The sequence below is a fragment of the Malaya genurostris genome, chromosome 2, assembly GCF_030247185.1.
Source record: "Malaya genurostris strain Urasoe2022 chromosome 2, Malgen_1.1, whole genome shotgun sequence".
Taxonomy (NCBI): Eukaryota; Metazoa; Arthropoda; class Insecta; order Diptera; family Culicidae; genus Malaya; species Malaya genurostris.
Window position 1 is genome coordinate 348,668,077 of NC_080571.1, and position 25,348 is coordinate 348,693,424.

Genomic DNA, 25,348 nt, shown 5'->3' on the forward strand with positions numbered 1-25,348 from the left:
TATCTCTAAAACCTGATGGTATAGATTGGCGGTGTTTTCGGAAAGAAAGTAGAGGAGGTAAAAACAGATTAAATAGTGTGAACAGTTGTAAAAAATTTTCCCACTTGGTGAGGCTGGTGTGCAATTCTGGGTTGGAAATTCCTGTAATCTTGATTTATTTTGATTTATTAGGATCGTTTTTTCGAGGGTTTACAAACTGGTTAGAAGATTGAAAAAAGCTTGTGTGTGATAATTTAAGAGCGGTGTATCTTCCTGGACATTGCTAGGGATATCAAAAAGTATTGGATAATGTGAACAGTAGAAAGGTATTTTTTGGGAAAATTATATTTGTTTGTTTCGTGATTTATACTAGTTGACGGTAGAGATTTCTTCTACAATGCTTGTGTAGGAATTAATAGCTGTCTAGTCGCGGACAAATTTGACAATAAATATGATAACTTTTATGGGATTTCTCAAGTTTCGCAATATGCGGTTTCTATATAGTTTTCTAAATTTTTCGGTTTGATTCTTTCTTTCGTTTCATTTGGTTGTGTTAGAGACGTGAATATATAATTGATTCCTATAAATACGTTGTTGCTAACTTTATATCCAGTAGAAATCAAGCAGATAGGGAATTTTGGGTGCGTGAAAAAAAACTGGAATGGGAAAAATCAAATTTTCATTGGTTTTCCTTTACCAATCGTCTGCTACAAAGTTTTTTAATCAAATTACGAACTTCACAAAATTCGAGGGTGTAAAATTTATTGAGATTCGTTGAATAACAGCTGAGCTATGACAGCTCGAAGTTACCGCTCCAACTTTTTTCAGGCTTGGTATTTGGAGTGCTCATAATGTAGCTAATGCACGTGATTTAAAAAATTTGCAGCCTTTGAATCTCCCAGTACACTACCGGAGCAATAAAAAAGGCTGGATGACTCGTAGAAAAAAATTGATTTCAAGAATTGCTTTGATTCCATTCAATCAGTTTTAGTTCAAATTAAGTCAACAACGTTGAAAAATTGCTGGAAAAAACTACTTCCATTTTTTTTGGAGCCTGGTACACAAATCGATGATATTGAGAATGAAAGAATAATTTCTGAAATTAAGGATTTCGGTGGAAAGATGGGTGCTGAACATCTTTCTCGTGAGGAAATTGATAACATCATCGCTGATAAATTGATTACGGCAGAAAAAATTGTCACTGATGTTGATCCAGATACAGATGATATAGACGATATTATTATTCCACAACCAAGCGCTGAAGAAATCAACTCAAAAATTTTGCAACTCAACGAATTGGAGAACTTTTGTTCTTTGGATAACAACATCGAACAACGAGAACAAATGCAACACATCCTTATACAATCTAATACACAACTAAAGAAGTTATTGATTGAATGGAATTTGAATAATATCTTCATTTTCGACTATTTTTGATACTATTTGTTATTTCAATAAATTCAACCTTCCACAACAATTTCTAAAACTAACATTAGCCAATGATTTTAAATTAATTAATCCTTTCAAAGATCTGGGTAATACCAAATTCCCACAGAAAAAGCTCGATTATTTTCTCCAATTGATGCGGTCTCAATAGAATGGTTTTGTATGCATCAAAATAATTCGTAAATTCTTTCTATCGCAAACGCTCTACAGTATTCGACCATATCGCTTCCCGAAAGGTTTTCAAACGGAATTCGACCGTAGAGAATTTGAGAGTTAGAGGCGATATTCCTCGCCAAGTTTTTCGCACCGTCGGCGCTGGAAAAAACTCGGCCAGGAATATCGGTGGCAATCAAATGGATTTTATCCCGGATCCGGGATTCCAATACATACACACGCCGGCAGCTCAGTCACCGCCGATGAGGAAAAAACGTCCCGGATAGTCCCGGATGGTCCCGCCCCGGTCGTCCCGGATAGTCCCGGATGGTCCCGCCCCGGTCGTCCCGGTATAGTGCGAACAGGCTATAACTGGATATCCACCGCGTCGAAGCCATTCAGAATAAACTTCTTCGGTTTGCTTTTCGTAGTTTCCCTTGCAGTGATCCCTGCAAACTTTCCAGCTATCAGGAGTGTTATAAATTTATCGATTTTTACTTTTTATCAGTTCACAGAAATGTGTTTACGTTTACGTAGCAGCTTTTGTTACAATCTCGAATTGGTTATCCGCACTTGTTAAAAAAACTGAATTTAGAGGTTTACTGCCTGATGAAGAGTGTGACTATGAAATTTTCGCTCCATTGGGCATTTCCCTGTTCAATAAAGAAGGTTTAATTCAAATAAAAAATATAATGAAACAATATGAGCAATATATGTCACATTTAATGTACTTAACATTATATACAATAACAGTTTAAATTCTGTCTCTCCTTCATCAACTCATTCAAAAACTGATCGATAAGATCACTCTCATAAACAAGTATGGTATTCAGTTACATAAGTTCACATTGTAGATACAATAAGAACTGTTTCATCAATCATTCAATAGGTATTGGAACCCTCAAACTTCTCGAAGAAACCATCTTAATAATTCAACATGATTTTGAGTTGCTGAATTGCACACTAGAGTCAGCCATGCGAGAAATTTGAATTACTCAATTACACCATTTGATCTGTTTTGACCTCCGGAACATTCTTTCCGAAAACACCGACACCACCGAAAGTAAAATATTCGCGATATTTCATGTTCAAACTGTTTTCCTATTGTGAACATATGAATTATTTCATGCTCTTTTTAAAGCGCTCCTGGCGGAGCAGTCAGTTGTCAGTCAAACTATACTAAATTGTTGGTCTAAGTATCTACAACAAGTTGGCCGAAGATTGTATAGCTCTATATGTCGACCGAAGCGAAATAATCGTTCACAGCCCCAATCAGTCGATATCCCATATGCTCTGGGTCCCGTTTATCGCGGATTCGCTTTTCACGCCTCCGGTGTACCGCGTTATACGAGTATTTTGATTTCTAAGCCTAGCGTTTGAGTTGCATAAACTACTAGAACAAAGCACTATGCGTTTCCTTCTAACAGAACTTGATGGGGACGCATGGTCGACTGTTATTTATTTTTTAGATGATCCCACCTCATACCCCTACAAAGGTGTGAGCAGAACGAGTTATCTAAATGATAATTAATATTTTTGCACATATCTTAACCAGTAAACAAAAGAAAACGATCTGATTAATCTAGCAGGTATTGATTCTTCTTCAAAAGAACGACTGACCACAAAATAACATTCAAATATTTCGGATTTACTATCCAGGGTTTATCAAGAAAATTTTCAACTCGGGAAGACCAGTACCAGTATCAGACAGTAATTCATCTGGCCCTTCCCGCCGGACCCGTTCATCGCTACACACATCAGCTACGATGGAGTAACGAGACTGCGGATGAGCAGAGCCAAGCCCAATTCCATCAATAACAGTCGATCCCAATTAGTTTCCTGAATCTATTCCTTAAATTACTAATCAAACCTTGCGATCAAGGTCAAGAGCAAACTTAACACACCGAATGCTAAGGCTCTTCGGCCAGTCCTGTTCGCTTTCCAAATAGTCACTACCTGCTTCGAGCGTGAGGCTCAAACGTTTGTAGACTGCTCATTATTTTTAACTCTCAAACAAACTAAAAATCCATCATCATCATACCGAACATAGTAACTTAATACGTCTCACAATAATTTATATAAACAAAAAAAAATACAATCTTCGTAATACGTAAAAAAAAATAAAAAATCTAAAAAAATTGAACTAACTAACTAAATATTTGCTTACAAAGCGGACTTTATGTGTGAAATACACAACTTTTTTAACTACACCAATGTCGCCGCGCGCTTGATTTCTCTTGGCATCGAATTGAAAAAACTTATTCCCTTGTACAATAATGAATTTTGCGATCTGGCTAACAAAAAGCTTGGTGTTCTAGCATCAGATGCGTTTCTAGTATTGTACCTATGCAAATCAGTTCCTTTTTCAATTCGATCACACAAATATCGAGGCAGCATGCCATTTAAGATCTTGAAAATAAATACCATGGTTAAGTAGTAAATTCTCTGTTTCACTGAAAGCCATTGTAATGCGTTCAGTAGAAAATCTTAGGAGGTATATCTACTACATTTAAGAATTAATCGCATGATTTTATTTTGCAGTCGCTGTAATCTCAAGATTTGTGTGTTATTAACAAGAAACAGAATGGATGGGCAAAAGTCAATGTGTGGTGAAATGACTGTTTTATATAAAAGAATCTTACTATGGGTCGTTAAGTCATTTTTCAAACAACATAATACACCATACTTTTTGGCAATCTTCTTGATGACGTTATTCTGTGACTTTTGGTTCCAGAGATATGATGGTATAAGTGACGTAACCGACAAAACACGTTGATTTTTACCGCTCTTATACATATATAAGGGTGCCAATATTTTGGGATCTCCTCTAATTTCGTGAAGCGCTAGTGTTCAAAAGTTGAGGCACCTCGAAAAATGCCCTCATGCAAAATTTGAGCTAAATCGGACATGCGTAAGGGGTGCTGTCCGGCGGTTAAGGTTTGAAAGTTTTCGATCTTGAAAAAGCACCATTAGGGGGGAGTACATGAAATTTCTCAAATCGAAAATTGTTTTTGATGCCAAAAATCTTAAAACTGCATGGAACGTCGAGATTTAGTGTCATATAAAAAAAATTTTTATGAAAAAATCAACTTTCTGGGACTTTTGATATTTTTTCTAAGTCCCAAAAAGTTGATTTTTTTCATAAAATTTTTTTTTCGAGATGACAAAACTCGACGTTTCATGCAATTCTAACCCTTTTGGCATCAAATTTTTTTTTTTCGATTTCGGTCTATGAAAATTCCACTAAGTGGACTAAGAAGGTTTTTTTTTTAGATTAGCATCACTCTTCTTATATAAATAGGCAATGCAAATGCCAAGCGCTTGATTGGGAAAACGATACCGAGTATTAGAGATGGTCGGGTATCGGGTATTTTACCCGAAACCCGACCCGTACCCGTACCCGACGGGTTTTTGGTCGGGTACGGGTAAAAATTTTTATTTTCGATCGGGTACGGGTCGGGTACGGGTAAAAAAAATTTACTGCTTACTCGGGTACGGGTCGGGTCGGGTAAAAAAATTTACTACTCACTCGGGTACGGGTCGGGTACGGGTAAATTTTTTTTTTCTGATCGATTACCCGAGCATTTGTACTTCACATAAATATGTTTACACGTTGACGAGAATTTTTTATTGCAAAACAGTTGTTCCGAAAAATAAACAATTTGATTCAAGGGGTTTTGACATTCGCGCCTAGAACCAGACCTGAAAACTGGCATCTTTTTCCAGAAAAAAACATTTCTTTTCTTCATTTAAAAAAAACGATCAATCATAGTTACGTGAAAAGTTATGTGAATATTTTCCACCCTACTTTTTTATAACATATTTAATAAGATACACTGCCTTAGCTCTAAGATGTTGCGGTCAGACCCTACTTTCCACGTAGGTTTTAATGGACTCCCATTTTTTTTGTTACAATTATAGAGGCTTTAACATTAATGTCATTCACCTCTTCGGGCCAGAAAAACTTTCTGACCCTATGTGCGGGGTTGGGAATCGAACCCAGGCGGGCTCCCATTTTAAAGCTGTTTAATGCACAATCCAGTAAAAATTATTTGATTAATATATAAAATGTAGTGTAGTACTCATATCACATTCAGATACCAGAAAACTGTTATTTTAAATATTGGTTGGAGATTTTCAAAATTTACATATAAATCATTAGGATTCTAACCATAAAAACATGAACATTTATTTCAGAAAATCTGCATAGAAGTTCTTCTTATTCTTCACTTCTGGGTGGTGTCACCTCACTTGAAATGACACCGATTGATGGCACAGCAAGTTGAGCTATATTGCCAGTTCGATGTCAACATTTCATAAGGGCACATAAACCAATGAGAGTTTCTCTTTGTTTACTTTCTCTTTTGTGAATATCTCCTTAATTTTCACGTGTACCTACAAAGTACCTACAAATGTTCAAACTACTAACACTTGAAGGACTCACAGTTCACCATTTTCAAAATTGAATTTTTCACACCGGGAATACACGTGAATTATTCGATGTTTGGTCAATTCACGTAAACGAACCGATGATACTCTATCAATTTTAGGGGATGTTCGTGATTTTTCAAGTGATTCTAATGTGAATTTTTATTTGTGTGTCAAGATAATGAGCACGCTTACTTGTGGTTCTAAAGAATTGGATCAAAAGTCGCACTGTTTCGTAAAAACCATACCTACCAAAAATTGAATAGAATGGGTATTACGACATTTTGTATAAATATGCTTCTCGAAAAATTTGAGTAGATATTACTCCCTTTTGTTGACATTTGTAAATGAGTATAAAGTACCAAAGACATTGGAAATCTATTCATGCTTCACAGTGTATTTATATCACAAACGAATTTCCAGACATGACAGTCACGATCTTTTTTTGGCGCACATCTACGGTCCTCCGTGAAACTGGCACCAATGGTGATAAATTGGTTGCACTGCTGAGTTCCCATCATCGCATTCATAATGCCAATGTCAAACCGTGAGAACCCTTTCGATACGTTAGCTCATTTGTATATATTGAGATTTCATGGCACACTTTGGTCGAAATGATAACAATGCAATTAATCTCGCGCTCCACCAAGCGGTGAGTGCGGTCATTTCAGAAGACCGGGAACGGACCAGATTTTTATTTAATACTAGCTGAAATACCCGGCGTTGCTCGGAAATTTTCGTGAAGGGATGACCGAAAAAACTTCTCGAAGTTGTCCTGCTTAGTGAAATACTCTTGTAGTGAAACATAACTTAGACGGAACCCCGATCGAACAATACTCCGTTCATGTTCAAATTGCGAATGATCAGTGCCCCATCTCAGATCTCTCAATAATCATAAATTTCATTTCTCGACAAACCTCATTTAGTTGCTAGAAATTTGTCAGTGAACGTACTACAGATTAGAGATGGTCGCGTATCGGGTATTTTACCCGAAACCCGACCCGTACCCGTACCCGACGGGTTTTTGGTCGGGTACGGGTAAAAATTTTTATTTTCAATCGGGTACGGGTCGGGTACGGGTAAAAAATTTTACTGCTCGCTCGGGTACGGGTCGGGTACGGGTAAAAAAATTTACTGCTCACACGGGTACGGGTCGGGTACGGGTAATTTTTTTTTTCTGATCGATTACCCGACCATTTGTACTTCACATAAATATATTTACACGTTGACGAGAATTTTTTATTGCAAAACAGTTCTTCCGAAAAATAAACAATTTGATTCAAGGGGTTTTGACATTTCCAGAAGAAAAAAAACATTTCTTTTCTCCATTAAAAAAGCGATCAATCATAGTTACGTGAAAAGTTATGTGAATATTTCCCGCCCTACTTTGTTTATAACATATTTAATAAGACACACTGCCTTAGCTCTAAGATGTTGCGGTCGGAATCTACTTTTCACGTAGGTTTTAATGGACTGCCATTTTAAAGCTGTTTAATGCACAATCCAGTAAAAATTATTTGATTCATATATAAAATGTAGTGTAGTACTTATATCACATTCAGATACCAGAAAACTTTTATATTGAATATTGGATGGAGATTTTCGAAATTTTCATATAATTCATTAAGATTCTTACCATAAAACATTTATTTCAGAAAATCTACATAGAAGTTCTTCCTATTCTTCATTTCTGGGTGGTGTCACCTCACTTGAAATGACACTGATTGATGGCACAGCAAGTTGGGCTATACTGCCAGTTAATTTTCGTTTCTTTTCACTGGACTACAAGTGGAAATCTCGATGCGTGACAACGTGGAGTCGCAAAAGTACGGGTGAAAATCTTTTCTCGCGAAATACTCAAATTTTCACCGTGTTCACTCGTTGAGGGTTTCACCGGAGGCGGCACAGAAGTTCAATGGCTGTAAAAACCACCAGCTACCGTTAACATCGTGGGTGTGGGTTTGTGAGGCTTACAAAACGGGCACAGTTGACAGATAAATTTAAATCAAAATCATAATTCATTTTGCTTTGTAGTAAAAAATTGCAACCAAAAAAAATTCCTGCGAATGTTCATACTACTTACACTTGAAGGACTCACTGTTCACCATTTTTAAAATTGATTTTTTCACACCGGGAATACACGTACATTGTTTGATGTTTGGTCAATACACGTAAACGAACTGATGATACTCTATTCATTTTAGGGGATGCTCGCATAACATTCGTTTTCGTCACGTATAATATTCAATTAGACATTTTGGAACCATTTTACGTGATTTTTCAAGTGAATTTTTATTTGTGTGTGAAGATAATGAGCACGCTTACTTGTGGCTCTAAAAGCGGACCTTACACGATCATTAAAAGTGTCATTAATAAAAAAATAATATCATTTCAATGAACGTGTAATGGTCAGTAATGACGAGATTTCTGTCAAATTTGAAATACATCATTACTTAGTCATCATTAAAAATGACAAAAATAATGCTCGTGTAAGGGCCGCTAAAGAATCGAATCAAAAGTCACACAGTTTCGTAAAAACCATACCTACCAAAAATTTAATACAACGGGTATTACGACATTTTGGGTAAATATGCTTCTCGAAAAATTTGAGTTGATATTACTCCCTTTTGTTGACATTTGTAAATGAGTATAAAATACCAAAGACATTGAAAATCTGCAGGGTCCGCCATCTAACATTTATTTTTGAACTAGCGGTTATTTCGACATTAGTAACCTTAATGTCACTTCTGATTTGACAGAAACTTAGTTGTATCCTTCCGCTGAACGAAAATGGTTGTGTGTACGCTTGAGAAACGTGTGAAAATAGTGCAGTTTTACTTTGAAAATCATGGTAATGTTGCGGAATGTGTGCAAAAAAATCATCTTCTCGGATGAGGCGCATTTTCATCTCGGCGGGTTTGTTAATAAGCAAAATTGTCGCATCTGGGGGACGGAAAACCCGCACGTTATCGTGGAGAAGCCGATGCATCCTCAGAGAGTGACGGTTTGGTGCATCATTGGCTCATTTATCTTCGTAAATGAGCAGGAGCCGTCGCCACGGTCAACGGCGAGAGCTACCGCACCATGATTAGCGATCCTGTTACTTGAAGAGGAAGACTTGGACACCATTTGGTTCCAACAAGACGGCGCTCCGAGCCACACAGCCAACGCTACGATCGATCTTCTGCGCACAGTCCTCGAAGATCGAATTATCAATCGAAATTCGAATGTTGTTTGGCCGCCTCGGAGCTGTGATTTGACGCCGTTAGACTATTATCTTTGGGGAGCTTTCAACGATAAGTGTTATGTGGACAAGCCAGAGACAATTCAAGCTTTGAAGGACAACATTCGTGCAGCCATAGCTGAAATAAAGCTGCGTACTGCAAGGCCAGCCGAGGCAGCCATTTGAATGAAATTATATTCGACAATTAATCGGAAGGATTGTACTTTAATATGAGAAAAATAAATTTTGAAATCGAATGAACCGTTTGTGTTTTATTGCATGTTTAAAAAAAAGTTACATGGCGGACCCTGTATTCATGCTTCACAATGTATTTATATTTTGTCGTGAATACGGCTTACTTTACTATGGGGTGCCCTCTGAGAGAGTGATAAGTTTTTGATCGTGAATATCTCTTGTTGTATCTAACGAATCAACATAATTTTTGCTACATGCCATCGGAAATATGATCACAATTTTATGATAAAAATTTCAGTTGTGTGACATAATCTCAAATAATTCAAAATTAAACTTTTCTGAAATGTTTGGTATAAACCAGTATCATAGAGGATAATGCATAAGGCGCGTTTGCCTTTCTCGTATTTTGAAAGCTCATAGCTTAGTGATCTGTGAAAGGATTTATATAATTTAACTACCAATAGAATCGAAATTTTTCAACTTTAACGTGTATAGCAACAGCATTGAAATATTTCAATAGTACACTATTGAAAAACCTGTCTCATTTGACCCATGTCAACACCAGCCAATCAGAACGCGTTCTGAGTAAGAGAACCAAATATCTGCTGCTGTACAACAAATCGTTCGAGAAAACTGTTCCGAACAGTGTTTAATATCGTAGTGAGTTCCACAATTTGGTCCTTCTGAAAGGCAGGAATGAGTCCCGTACAGCATCCGGATAGTTTCTTTCAATGAAATGCAAATCCGAAATGAAATATCGAAATAAAAATTCTATATGCTGCTATTTTTATAGCCGTTAGGACCGCCCATTAGTGAAAAAGCTACAACCGAAATCAGGTAAAAACAAGCCTCTCAACAAAAATTGGATCAGTTTGGATTTTATCGCCACTACGAGCAGATGTATTTTGCGTCGTTTCTCCTCCGACAAAAGCGATTACGTCACAGCTGCCAGTCATTAGCATTGGTGAAAAAGCAACACTGGAGAGCATCACACAATACCAGCCGTTCTAATGGCTCTAAAAGTTTTCTAAAGAACTATTAGGGTTTCTTGCTCACATATCGAAGGGAAATATCCTCAGTTTAGTGCACTTTTCGCTGTGTGAAATTCACAGTAATCTAGATCAAGTGAAGCCTTCTTTGTTTTTGCGAAAAATGTGGAAAAGGGGAATGCTTGCATAATTCATACAATTGATCAATTAATGGGTGTTCGGAAGTGTTAAGGAACATGTCAGTTGTTTTCGTATTCACGACATCCAGTTATGTCTCTGACATTACCCACCCGCCTTTTTAAATGTAAACAAGCATTTTAATGTATTTTACTTACCAACTAGAGCCTGGTACGGCTCGATATCTAAAACACTTTAATTTTTCCATACTGAATTTTGGTAAAATTTTTCCTACTCATTCGGGTCGGGTACGGGTACAGGTAATTTTTAATCGGGTACGGGTCGGGTACGGGTAAAATTTTTATTTTTTTTTCGGGTACGGGTCGGGTACGGGTAATTTTTTTAAATTATTGATCGGGTACGGGTCGGGTACGGGTAATTTTTTTATTTTTTGATCGGGTACGGGTCGGGTACGGGTAAATTTTTTTGCTGATCACTCGGGTACGGGTCGGGTTCGGGTATAAGAATTTCTATACCCGACCATCTCTACCGAGTATGTGACATAAACACTGAAGCATGCTTTTTTGAACTACTCGAATCAATCTGAATTAATTGGTGTCAAAATGAGAAAAAATTAGTGTCAGAAATTATTTAATAAAATGTTAAAAAATTCATGAGACTGCTTTGAAGAAAGAGAAAGGTATTATCACACCACTAGGTGGATTAAGAAGGGTTTTATCATTTTGTTTGGCATTTTACCCCGTTACTTCCGAACTGGAAGTGCGATGCGAATGAAATTCAATTGTAGGCTATGGAACCATAAGAACTTTCAATTGAATCTAATTTAGTGAAAATCGGTCCAGCCATCTCCGAGAAAATCGACGACACATGCATGTTACATACAAACACGTACAGACATTTTGCGTACTCGACGAGCTGTGTTGAATGGTATATGACACTCAAAAAATCATTGGCTCTCACGCAAGGCGAACGGCGCATAAAAATCCGCGTAAGACCTATTTTCTGATGAGAACAGATGATCCTTTTCCACAGTGTTAACGAAACGCACACAGTGCAAATCGGTTCAATATAGCCGCGTCCATGCTATGCAAAATGCAAAATGATCTTATGCATACGAAGTTTTCGTCTCTGCTAGGGAAAGCTATGAGAACGACTTGGTAAATAGGGAAAAGTATACATTGTTCGTTATTAATTGAAGTATTAACCACCAATTATCTCAAATTTTTAGTTTTGTCGTGCCTTTCCAAAATTAGCCATATGGAAGAATGGGCAGAACTTAATCGTGAATATCTCGACTTGTATTAATGGCAGCAACATAATTCTTTCACTATTTCATCAAAAATATGATCAGGAATTTAGGATAATATTTTGAACAGTGTGAGATAACCACGAACAATTCAAAAAAATAAGTTTTCTGAAAATTTTAAAACAACGCGGAAAACTTTTTACTTTTGCTTGGGTTTTTCGCGCAAGGACGACGATTTTGAGGTAGTCGCTGTGCGAAAATCGTTCGAAATAAATGTTCCGAACTGTGCTAAATATCGTACACGGAAAGAAATCCGTTACTGCTGTTATGATTAGAAAATCATGAAACCAATCATTTTAACTTATCATGAAATCATGAGCAATAACTCATCTCCCATGAAAATTAATCATGGTTCGAAAATGCGTTACTTGAAGAATGCGTTTCTTTCAAAGCTCGTAACTCTAATTTTCTATCCGGATATCACTTTGAACCCTCTACCTTATTAATAGATTAATGGTAAAGCAAAAAGCAGACATTGAAAATTAATACCTACTGAAAATGTTTACTTGATCCTGAAGCATGTTATTTAATAATCGTGTTGTTTTACCCACCGGTTGATAGAGAATTAAACATAACATGAAAATAAAGATAATGAACCGAAAATTGACATCATAAGAGACTAAGCACGGCTACGCTTTTCATTTGACAAACATCAATGTTACATTTTGTTCGAATGTATGCTTACATATTTGATGTGATCGTTGTTGCTAGAATAATATTCCGAGAGCTATAGTTTAATTCGATTGTGAATTTGGAACACCATCTAACGAAAATCAGAAAAATATTTTGTTCAAAAACTTTGATTGATTTGTTTCATAGATATAACAACACAAGCTGTATCGATGCACCTAAATATTATGAACAAGACGATTTTTTTCTGCAAGAATTCGACATAGAGTTTCTTTTTAAGAGGTTTGAATCACTCGAGTTTTTTCGTGCAGTTCGTTTAAGTGTTTAAATTGTGAAACACAAAATCAAAACTGAAGTAATGAACGCAAGTAAACACGTTATCTCTTGCGTCGTCGTTATTCAAAAACAGAATATTTTCATTTTAAAAGAAGTTCGTCGTACTTTTCACTGAATTTATATTGCAAAAATGACCATCGTTGCAAAAATCACACATAACGCCTGAATTTATGTTACAAAAATTACCATCGTAGCAGAAACACGCCTGAAGTTATACCCAACAACTTCAAGTGCGTTACGTTTAAATTTCATAGAAATCAGTCCAAATGGATCATGATCCGAGAAATTTTAATCATGGTGTATTATCATAACATGAAAATATAAGACTCGTATACCACGTTTGAAAAATTCCTTTTTCTCAGATTCTACGAATGACCCCATTTTTGGTGGTGTCGTAGTTTTTGAAACTGACCTGACAAGTTATGCGCCATGGATTGGAGCAAATGGCAACCGTATTTGGCAATGTCTGATAAAAAAATGGCGGCTGGCAGAACTTTTCATTGCAGCGATTACAAAAAAAAAAGCTTTCACAACTTTCGAAACATGGAGTCTTGCATTGTCATGAAGCAAAAATACTACGCCATTGCGTCCGCTTTTCATGCAATGCTCTGTCCTACTGCATCAAGTGTAATATGTACACTAAGGTCACTTTTTACACAGTATTTTTTCGCACGGTTTTTTTTATACACGGCTTTTTTACACGGATTCCGGAATTAACACGGTTTCTGATGAGAGTTTGTTTTTTGAGAAAATTTTTTAAAAGGGACAGGTTGTCTGTAAGAAAACGATTATTAGAGCTAATTTAAAGTTTAAAAGTTAACTAAAATCATTCATTCAACAATTCACGAGATCATTGACTATCGTTCCATAAAATGTCAATCAGTTGTTAATGTTGTTAATCAGTCTTCAGATTTTAATCCCTGTCGTAAATTACACGACAACGTCTCTTCCGATCAGTTGTGGTGTATGATGTCAGTATCGTCATTGATATCATCGAGAATTTCGTAGCGTTGAAGAAATAGTCGGATTTACTAATCTCTTCAACTCTTCATCATATCGAGCAGTACAGTATTTTATACCCATTCGAATGATATAGCTGTAGTAGTATTATGATTTGCGCCGATGGAATGAGTTGTTTCAGCATGATATATAATAATACCTTTTCTAATTTGATCCATATTCATCTTTATGAATTCTTCCCCTTTAATTCTGTCGCTGCGTACACAGATCTTCTTTCAATACCCATATCTTCCCACTCAGTTTAGTTTAAAATGACAGTTGAGATCGTTAGAGTTTACTACACATTAGGGATGTCCGATACCGAGTCGATACTTTGAGGTATCGATACTTTCTTTCACGAATCGGGTATTTTTGGTATCGATATAGCATCAGAGCGATACTGTAAATATCGATACTTTTGGTCTCGATACTTACAGTATCGCAACAGATTGAAGTTAACTTCTATTACGACGGAGCATTTTTTTTATTCAATTAAAGAGACTTTAACCTTAAGGTCATTCACCTTTTCGGGCTAGAAGAACTTTCTAACCCAATGCGCGGGGTTGGGAATCGAACCCAGGTGGGCTGCGTGAAAGGGACGTTATCAGAGCTAATAAAAGTCATTTTCATTGACACAAAATAGACGAAAATGTCAATAAATTACTGTCACTCTCATCTTCGCTTGCAAATTATGAGAACGAAATCCATGTCCAGTCAATGACATAAGCGGGACAGTTCTTTCTTTCATTTACCCTTTCAGTAATTTGCGGTTTTCTGTGAAAATGCCATAGTAAGCAGTGTCGATATTCAACCAAAGCTTTGAGAATCGAAAATGACAAAAAAAGGTTTCACAACGACTTTTACCTGTTACTGCTCGAATTTGTAGTAGTTTTTTTTCAAAGAGGTTCTGGAATGTAATTACTTCGATATGTCATATTTTATTCCCTCTTTATAGCCAAACATCACACATTGTCAATACATCGATGAAAAAATGAGAATTGAAATTTTGCTGATGCTCCCTGAAGACGTTAGTTTGGTTTCGTCTTGTCATAGAGGAAAGAGTGACATTGGCAATTATACTCTACTTTCAATGAGAATCGAGAATAATTCGTCTCTCTTTATTTGTTCTGGTGTAGGTCATTTACAATGAGACAGTAAAATATTGAAAATGAGGCTGTTGGATTGAATTCTTTCATTGAGAATGCGTGACAATTTTAAGCTCTGGACGCTATGCCCGTCCCCAATGGAACATTTTTATTTCTTTGGCTTCGACAAAGCGCCAAGCTCGCGCATGTATTGGTATGACGTGGACTAGCCGTCGTTGAAATTCGTTCTCGATAATTTCGCTTTGTCCAACAGGTGCGCTGAAAGAGAATGCAATGTGCAAAACACGCACATAAAGATCATACTCTCAGAGGATTCAATCATTTCCATTTTTCACACTCATTGTACTCTCTTTCAGTGCGCCTAAAAGCGATGGAATAATAGCAACAGGAATTGGCTTTTAGTGTAGTATTCGTGTATCGACCTAAAGGTTACGCCATGTAAATTGTTGAGAAAATAAGTGAAATGTGGCGTGCAGAAATTCTTTGACGTGGACCAGAAATCGCGAAAGGCGAAGTGCAATCTATGTGGCAAGGAATATGCGTATACTGGTGGCAAAACAAATTTATGCACAGCAAAAAAAAAAGAATTGTAACAATCTTATCAAATGCAATAATTTCCAGTTTTCAAAATATATTGCAAATAAATAACACTTTATCACATCGAAACAACGTATTGAGTAGATTACATCAGCTTGGCTGAAGACTTAGACTATTCTGGTAGGAAATTACACTCACTACAGCGTTTACGATATAATATCATACCAATCTTAGTGTCGATCTTAATGTTGTAATATTACACGAAAAGATGCATAATTTCCCATCAGAATCGTCTCAGTATTCAGTCAAGCTAATGTAATTTACAAAATACGTTGTTTCGATGTCATAACATGTGATTTATCTGCAATATTTCTTGAAAACAGAAAATTATTGCATTTGATGTTCAGTACGTCTAATTTTTTTCACATCGATTAATAATCACATAGATATTAATTTTTTTTTGCTGTGTGGAAACATCTTTCTGTACGCCAAGTCAACAATTTTATTTTGAAATGATTGCTGCGCAAGTATCAATTGATACTTACAGGTATCGATACTTTATTGCTTTTTGATACATTGTATCGATAGATAAAATTTCGATATTCCGATCCCCTAGGTATCGATACTTTACCTTCCGAGTTCTATCACTACTACACATCGCACCTTATTCTCAAGCTTTATTTGTAGTGAAAGTGTTTATGGGTGGTATTATTAGTACTTCTTTAGTCGAACGTTCTAAATTGTACGTGTTATCGTTCTTTTGAAAACCGAATTCATTAATCAGAAGGCATGAGCCATTTAGATTAGTTTGCTCATCATACAACGTGTTTCCTGGGTGTTCTAATTTTGATTTGTCATCCAATGTGTTTTATCAAGTATGACTAGACCTTCTCGTAACCTTTTACTTTTCCGTTTTTATTGTGAAAAAAAAAGTTACATTTTATCAAAAACAAAACAAACAAATACTCAAATATACGGTTTTTGGAATTATTACGTCAAATTTTCCACGCGGTTTTTTGCACGGTTTCCGCAATTAACACGGTTTTATTTTACACGGATTTTTTTAACACGGTACGTAACCCCCGTGTAAAAAGAGACCTTAGTGTATATGGAACCAGTGATGGTGTCACCTAATTTGAGTAACTCATAATAAATAGCGCCCAGTTGATCCCACCACATGCACTTTTTCAGTTGTCACTTTTATAATTGTTACTCTCCCATCTTTACTCATAGTGCAATAAACTTCATCAGTTGCAAGTTCAGGAATCAGGAATCAGAACAAATTGGCTCAAATGGCACGTTCCCCTTGATATTTGGAGATTTGTGCCTTGCCATCAATTTGTTTTTATCATCATTTTCCCGATATATAAGAGGGAAGGATTGAAAGGAAATGGTAAGGGTTGGACTAGGAGGATGGGAAAAATTGACGACACAAAAACACATAAAAGCAGAAGTAAATTCTGCACCCCTAAGGGATGCCGAACAATCTGCTGAGGATCACATTTAGTGGAAGCAGAAGTAAATTCTGAACCTCTACGAGGTCCCGAACAGTCTGCTGTTAATAAAACCTCCAACCCCCGAGAGGATTTAGAGATCTTACAAAAGCGACACCATTCTGAACTCCCGGAAGAATGCAGAACGATTCGCAGTATGTACGAGCAGAAGTAAATTCGGCACCCCCTAAAGGATGCCAAACAATCTGCTAAATCCTATTTAAGGTGAATACAGAAGGGATTCATTCACTCCAGGAAGAACGATGAACCCTTCTGACTATAGCTCCTTACCACATTGGGTGAGAAACGAGAGAATATCCTTCAATTTTAGCTCCGCATACACAGACTCAACCATGTATGGAGAACCAAAAACCCGGATACGTAGCTGCGTCAATGCGGGACAGTTACATATCAGATGATATGAAGTACCATAATCGCATTCACACAAATCACACGAATAATACTCAGCACGTTGAATAGTAGCCATGTGATAATTGAGTTTGCAATGTCCAGTCAGAGCTCTGACCAGAATACTGCAATGTTGCTTGGAGAAATGCAGTAGACACTTTGACATTTTCAGATTTAAATCTGGTAGAAATGCTTTTGTCTGAGCGCAAGTTTGCAAGCTGCGCCAGTAGCTGGCATGTTTGGATGCAGCCCAAGAACGAATCTTGTGCTTTATCCAACTAGTTGAAAGTGGTAAAGCTGGTTCAGGATCAACGAAATCATTCGTTGCACCAGCTCTAGCCAACTCATCAGCCCATTCATTTCCAGTAATACCAGAATGGCCGGGTACCCATAAGAAGTAAACAGCATTTGAAATGCTGAGGTCTTCAATTTGAGTTCGACATGCGATCACTAGATTCGACCGTGAGTCATTCGAACTGAGTGCTTTTAAGGCTGCCTGACTGTCGGAACAAAAATAAATTCGTTTACCACAGATCCTCTGCTGAAGTGCCGATTGTACTCCACACAGAATCGCGTAGATTTCTGCTTGGAACACAGTACAGTATCTACCAAGTGAATGAGATTGCTCCAGCCTCATTTCACGACAGTAGACACCAGCACCAGCACGACCATTCAACAGAGAACCGTCCGTATAACAAACTATGTGTTCATCAAGTTGTCGTTCCAGACAACCAGACAACCATTCCTCACGAAGAGGATAGCTCACATGGAATGTTTTGAAAGGAAAACTGCATGTGAGAGTTAGGTCACTAGGAGCGAGTAAATACTCATCCCATGTAACCATTTGAGACCACAAGCGAGTGTGGCTGGTAGCATAATCTAATGGGTTGCTGTTCCAAAGCCCTGTAACCCTAAGACGGTATGCACAAGATAATGCTTCTTGTTTTAGGAACACATGTGTAAAAAGAAACACATGTGTAAAAAGGGTTGAGTAACTCATAATAAATAGCGCCCAGTTGATCCCACCACATGCACTTTTTCAGTTGTCACTTTTATAATTGTTACTCTCCCATCTTTACTCATAGTGCAATAAACTTCATCAGTTGCAAGTTACAACGTATCAGAAAATAAAAATAATAAGATAAGGAGAAATTTTTTAAAGATTTAAGGAAAAAGTTCGTTTTCTCAGTGTATACATTTTCCACACAGGTTTAATAATTATTTGAAACATTAGCGAAAGTTCCTAAACACGAAATAAATGGCCAAATAGCTGTTTATTATGATTAGCAATGCGATAAACTGGACAAGAAGATTTGGGAAAAGCTGAAACCTATTCTCTTAATTCTCAAACCCGATAAAAACTTATTTGAAGCAATTATCGACCAATGAGGTTACTTCCCTTTTATTTGTAATTTTTTTGAAAAATTTACTTTGGTAAAAATGACAATTAATATCGTTACATTCTCACCGGTGCCGTTATTTGATCAAAGATCCAGCCCCATGCGCAAAAACATCGTGCGCAGCCCAATGCTGTGTACCGTCTTTTCGACAGGGGCAATCTTGCTGTTCCATGGCAGAATTTCCACTTGGCTGTGGTTTTAAGCGGGTGCATAATAGCAGAATTGAACATCCTGTCAACAGATGGACTTAATTCTAGCACCACGAATACCGAAGAACGTGGAAAATCGACCCTTTAGATTTTACCTTTTTTTTGAGATCTCAATAACCGACGGAAATTATTTTTCAAGAAAAATTTTTGACGGGAGCGAACACTTTTTTCAGTTACCTTGTATCATAGCTTGATATGATCATAAAGTGCTAATCACCCTCATTCTTGTTTACGTCCGTATCCGCAATACGACGAATGGGTACTTTCGAACGAATACGAATAATCTATTCTTGTTTTCACTCGAATGAATTCGAACGCGACTCGTTTGCCACAAAATATTCAAATATCTGTAAACTTCTTCAAATAAATGCTAAGCCTTGATGAAATCAGTCCAATTCTTGTGAAACGCTAAAATGTATGCCAGTTTAGCTTCAAACGAAACGTGTATTCGAACATCATTCGTACGAACGAAAAATCCCATTCTCGTTTACGGACGAATAGACGAAATGCCGTGGTTTCGATTCGTCAGTTTAATGTTGCGTATCAACCGTTCGAACACATCGGAAAAAGTTTAACCGATTTCTATCAAAATTATTTTCGAATCTAAAGGTGATTTGTAATCAAATCATAAATTTGTGTTTTGCATAAAACAAGAATGACTTGTTCGCATTCGTTCGAAAGTATGTGTTCGTCGAATAGTCGATACGGACGTAAGCAAGCATGATGATACAAAATCAGCGAAAAAAAAACAAGTCAAATAACAAATGATATCAAAGATTTTTATTTACAACTCAAATTTGTACCAGAACTGATAGTTTAAAGTTGGATTGGCGTTGTTTTTATGCATGTACGATGTTTAAAAGTGTGATTGATTCGAACGTAAACGGAAATACGAATTTGATACACTTTCGAACGTATCGCATACGGCCGTAAACAAGAATGAGGGTGAATATAAAATGCTCAAGCATTAGCGATATATTATTTATAATGGATTGAGGAAAAGCACAACCGTTTGAAACAAATTAATAGTTATACCAAATTTACGAAATGTAAATTTTAAAACCATGCTTCTCTTGTTTATTCGGTTAATTCTGCTCCAAGTATAATTTAAAATCGAATAATTAAATCTTTCGACTAACCAGCACTGATTATGAGAATATTCTGAACAAAATCATGATGAAATTAAAATTTCTGCACTAAATGATATATGGAGTTTTTATCAAAGAAACCGAAAAGTTTCCAGGTTTGAAGTTATTTAAAGCTAATCTCGGCTTGATTGCCTCATTTTGACATTTGTGCATGGTGTTTTAGAAAACATTATTATTGCAGACGTAAAGCAATCAATCTACGCATTAGCAACAGCTGAATATTTCTCCACTTGTGGTTACTGCAACATTTAGCTTTTTGATCAATTGGTTTCTCGTCAAAACATTTATTTCTCGTTACCGGCCAACGTTTCGAAGGTTATACCTTCATCTTCAGGGCAAAACTACTACATATATTAAAATAGTTGGTGCTAAATCGAAGTCGATGTGCGTGGGAAGTGCTTGTTTTAGAGTAGCCGTTTCTCAACCAACTATTTTAAATGTTACACCATACTTGACGAAAAATATTTGTAGCCTTTTTGCCCTGAAGATGAAGGTATAACCTTCGAAACGTCTGCCGTTAACGATAAATAAATGTTTTGACGAGAAACCAATAGTCCAAAAAGCCATCTTTTGATTCGAAGCAACATTAATTGGTCACACCCGCATCAAATAAAGTAGCATTTAGAACTGATGAGTCTTTAATGGCATTTCCTTGTATGAATATAGAGCAAATACATGACATAGTTTTGCTGCTTATTATTTCGCAAGTGAATCTTCTACAGACCTCGTGCTAGTGTTAGCAATGCGAAATGTGCCGAATGCTATGAGCACTTCCTGTTTTCAAAAGCCTGAATGTTGAATATCTTTATGAACACAGAAGCATTAAGAAGAACTCGCAATGACCGTTAGAAAATCCGTAGCAAAAAACCAAAATCGACGAACTCACTGCAATCTTCTGGTACGCGCTGGTGGAAAACACGTGCTTACGGTAAGACAATCAATGCAAAGTTAAATCCGACTACTTTGATGGAGTAGATTGCTGTCATTGCTATAAGTGTATGGACGTAGAACATATTTCATTACCTTTGAGTGCCCGAGCAAAAGCAAGCATGTTGGGCTATAAAAATATTTTTCTATAAGTCAGTTTGGAGTAATTTTCGAATCTACCTTCTCATACAATTTTTTTGGTTGCAAATGGTGGAACACCAATTACCAGTCACTCTGTAAATGACAATTTCCACCAGCTACTACCAGCAACGAATCGTAGAAAATTTTCAAATCAAATCGACACGAAATGGTCCGGTTTGTTTTCATCATTTTCATCGAACCAACCGAAATGTGTGTGTGTGAGTGTTACGATGCGATAGTCATTATGCAAATTACCCAAATTTCCATCATTATGCGGCATCGTATTCGAACAAACAAGGCTGTTTCGGTCATTTTCACTTGGCCATTCAACCGAACAGTAGTTTATCAAAATCGTTAGAATGAGATTCTTCGCCTCGTTTAAAGCCCTTTCTTGGGGTTCGCAAAACACATAAACCATCAACCGTCTCCATCTATTTTTTTTTCGCTTTCCGAAGTGAAAGAACCCTCCGAAGGTAATTCCCATTACTCTGGAAGTGCCTATAACCTACACCTTCTGTCGACGCCTTGTTGGGTAGTCGGTTCCGAACAGGGAGAAAACAATATCCTTATGTACAGTTAATCATCGCGTGTTGCACTTGATTTTGCCGAGAGTTTTTCAGCTTGCCCGACTTATGTGCCCCAAAGCCGGGAGGAGGTTTGCGTGCCGGCGAACATCAGAGAAATGAGACCTCCGTGGAATTTAGTCCATTCATCGTTGTGTTGGTCATCACGGCGACTACGACGTGTGTCCGGCGTCCGGTGATTATGATATGAGTGAATGAGTTCGCTTTGACTTTCAGCTGAAAAGAGTTCCGAAATGGGGTCGTCATGTTTGTTGCGCACGACGACTCCTTCTGAATGGTGGTCGCTGACGTTTACTATTTACTACACTAGATCTGAACTAGATTTTTACCTCACTTTTTCGCCCTACTAGCTCAGATGAGTGCGAACAAAAGAGGAAAGAGCAAGACGGTGCCGGCGGATGAAGCCAAATTAAATTACTTAGGCTAGTGGAGCAAAAAAGGAAAAAAGGAAAAGAAAAATCAATGACGGTAATTGTGACTTACTCCACTTTTCAGTTGAACCAGAACGGACGCATCAACGATGCCCAGATCTTCCCAGGAATGGACAATTCTAGGGTGTAAAATTTTAGGAGAGCCGGATCGTGGCGATCGTCGTCCGTCCGTTGCAGGTAGATTGTTATTCTCGGCATCGGTGCTTTCGAAAATGTTGGCAATGTTGGAAATCTCCCCTTCCGTATCGGATCTCGAGACGACAACCGATGGCGGCACAAACTGATCGACTGAGGTCTGGGTGGCTATCGTTTTACCGAAAACATCGTAAATATCATCCTCGTTAACATTGACACATTTATCACTTTTCGTTCCATTTAGGTTGTTCATTTCGAGACTGTTGTTGTTTTTGTCACTGGCAGTGGAACGATCTCCGGCGGAACCTTTGCGCCGGTTTCGATTGGGAGAAGTCGATGGGCTTCTTAGCAGATTGTGCATAATCTCGATGCCGCTGTGCGGAGCCGGACTCAAAGCCGACGGACTGATGTAGGTGCTCCGTTTCAGGATTGCCGAAGTCGCTGATCGAGTCCGACGCCTCGAACGGCTTCTGTCTTCAACCGAAAGCAATTTACTCGGCGAAAGACTCGACTCGTCTGGTTTGGAGGGTGGTTTGTTTCTTCTCGGCGAGGGCATCGTGTTCACTTTCGGTACTCCGGTCCTAATCATCTTCGGTATTTTCGAAGCGGGATTCAATTTTTCGGTGATCGGTTGAATGTCGTTTATGATTTTTTCCTCAATTGGAATTTCAATGTTCAACTCTTTGGTGTAATCTTTTTTGTCCTGGCTTAGCCCAATATCTTCCGATTCCAGATTGTTTTTGGTGTCGGTGCTAGTATTAAGCAAAACTTCCAGTGACAAATTCGGTTTCTGTAGTTTTGGTGACGAGGCAGTTGCCGAGTCGACCGACTCTGTTTTCATAAGGATTTCTGTTTTCTTGGAAGGACTTGTTGGAAGTTCCAAAATGTCGGCATTCCTCAAGACGGCATTAGTAATTTTATCTTCGATACCTTGAATTGCTAGTTTCACTTCTTCTATTTTTTCGGCTAGTATGTGATTCGATTCGGTCGGTTCTGGTTGGCTTTGATTGTCTGGGGTTCCGGAATGGGACGCAGTTTCTCCTCCTGTCGGTTCTGTCTCATTGGGAGGTGATTTTGTTGGTTCGGATTGAGCAGAACTCGCCGACGATCGGCTCGATTTAGGACGAGATGTTTTCGGCCGTTCGGTGGCTGCTGGTTCCGGAGGCTCCGGTGGTTCAGGGCTTGGAGACGGTGTGTTGGAATAATCTATCGTGGTCATCGATAGGCTCGATGTTCGCATATCGTCTTCATCAAATGTGACGCTTCTTCGTCTGGCGAAAGCAATGTGTCGTTGATTTGCGGTGTCTTCTGAACTGAAATAATCTCTGGATTTGGCAGACATTGGTCTTTGGTTTTTGCTGATATACTCGCTGTTTATTGGTGGCGATGATCGTTCCGTGTCTGCCGACTGTGAGTATTGTCGCCTTAGTGAGGAACTCGACCGGTCGATTGATGAAGTGGAAGATTTTAACGCTGAACGTTGAATGACCGGTGATAACTTATCGGAAGAGCTCACCGTGGCAGATGAGTTGTTGTTATTTACATTATTGATAGCACTAGAACTAGAAGACTGTGAAGCGGTTAGTACGTCTTGATCACTCTGTTCGAACGTATCACTATCCGGTGTTCTCATTTTCACTATTTCTCCACCAAAACGAACTCGTCTAGGAGTACTCCGAACATACTCATCGGACGAATTATCCAGATTGACACTAGATGTAGCCAGAGTTTTAGTTCCTACACTATCGTCAACTTCACTATCGGTTAACACACGCACTATACCGTACCGCTTGGAAATATCCTCGTCACTTTCGTCACTAATCGACTGGGAATTTTCAGCTTCTAAGATACGCATGGTTACTGATTCTTTGTTAATCTTAATCTCAGTTTCCATGATCACTTTGGAGTCATCGATTCTATCGATGTTGTCTACACTGATCCGACGAACAACGGAACTGCCATGGTGGGGAAGTTTACTGATTGCGTATGGATTGTGATTGAGCCGATCGTCTGACGTCGATCTACTATCGTAACTATCCAACCTCGAGATATCATTGTGGCTTCCGGATTTCCACCGTTGCGCTTTGGGAGAGAGATGCTTGATGGGCTGATGAATCTCTGTCGTAGGTACTTGAGGGACGTGAGGTTTCCACGACTTATGCATAGTAATTGCCGATCCGGGTGGGGTCAGATTCAATGCTGTCTCTCGACGTGGACTTTTCGGTGGATTTGGAAGCCCATACACATTACATAACAGATCGAAATCTCTCCGATAGGATATCGAAATACATTCGTAAAATTCTCGCGATCCGATAGAGTTCTTTATCTTCAGTAAGATTTTCAATGCTATTTCCTGGTAGGTTATCTGCGTCATTTTACCACCAAGCGCATTGATGACGGCCCGTAAAATAAATGTTCGTTTAGCGGTTAAAATTGCCGGTTGTATAAGCGATGGTAGTGCCAGCATAACGCCCACAATGTACCGAGTGCTGAGCGGATCCTTCGGGTTCCGATCCATTCCGTAGTTCATAATTTCCAACATCACCGTTTCCGGCATTTTGGTTTGTGCGATGTACACTTTTAAAACATCCAAAGCCCCTTTCCGAACGGCAGGCGACGGGTGACCCAAATTGTCAATGATGGGCGGTAACAAAGGGCCAAAGTACACATCGGACTCGTCACGGAGCACAATCAACACGTCTATCAGCACTCGCAGTGAATGCTGTCGGACTTGATATTCGGGATCGTGTAGACGCTCTAAAAACTCCCCGAAAAGTTCGTTCATGTTCAATCCGGTTGGAAGCTCATTGTTGCGGATGATGTACTCCCACAGTGGAGTCAGTTGCAGAACCGATAGCACTCGTTGATTGTCCTCAACGTTCAAAACACGACGATACCGAGCCGGAGATGCACTTACCATATTCGAAGAATTACTATTGGAAGAGGAACCCTCCCCGCTCGTCGATGAACTTCCATTGTTTTTCGCGAAAACCCTTCGAAAAAACAT

General features: G+C 38.1%; 1 protein-coding gene across 1 annotated transcript in view; it reads right to left on the reverse strand.

The window, feature by feature from the left end:
• Nucleotides 1–25,348, reverse strand: part of LOC131432070 (uncharacterized) — a 77,347-nt gene extending 51,999 nt beyond the window's left edge. Inside the window, exon 1 of the mRNA XM_058598121.1 lies at nucleotides 22,259–25,348. Coding sequence (XP_058454104.1) covers nucleotides 22,259–25,348 — 3,090 coding nt within the window. The remainder of the gene's footprint in view (nucleotides 1–22,258) is intronic.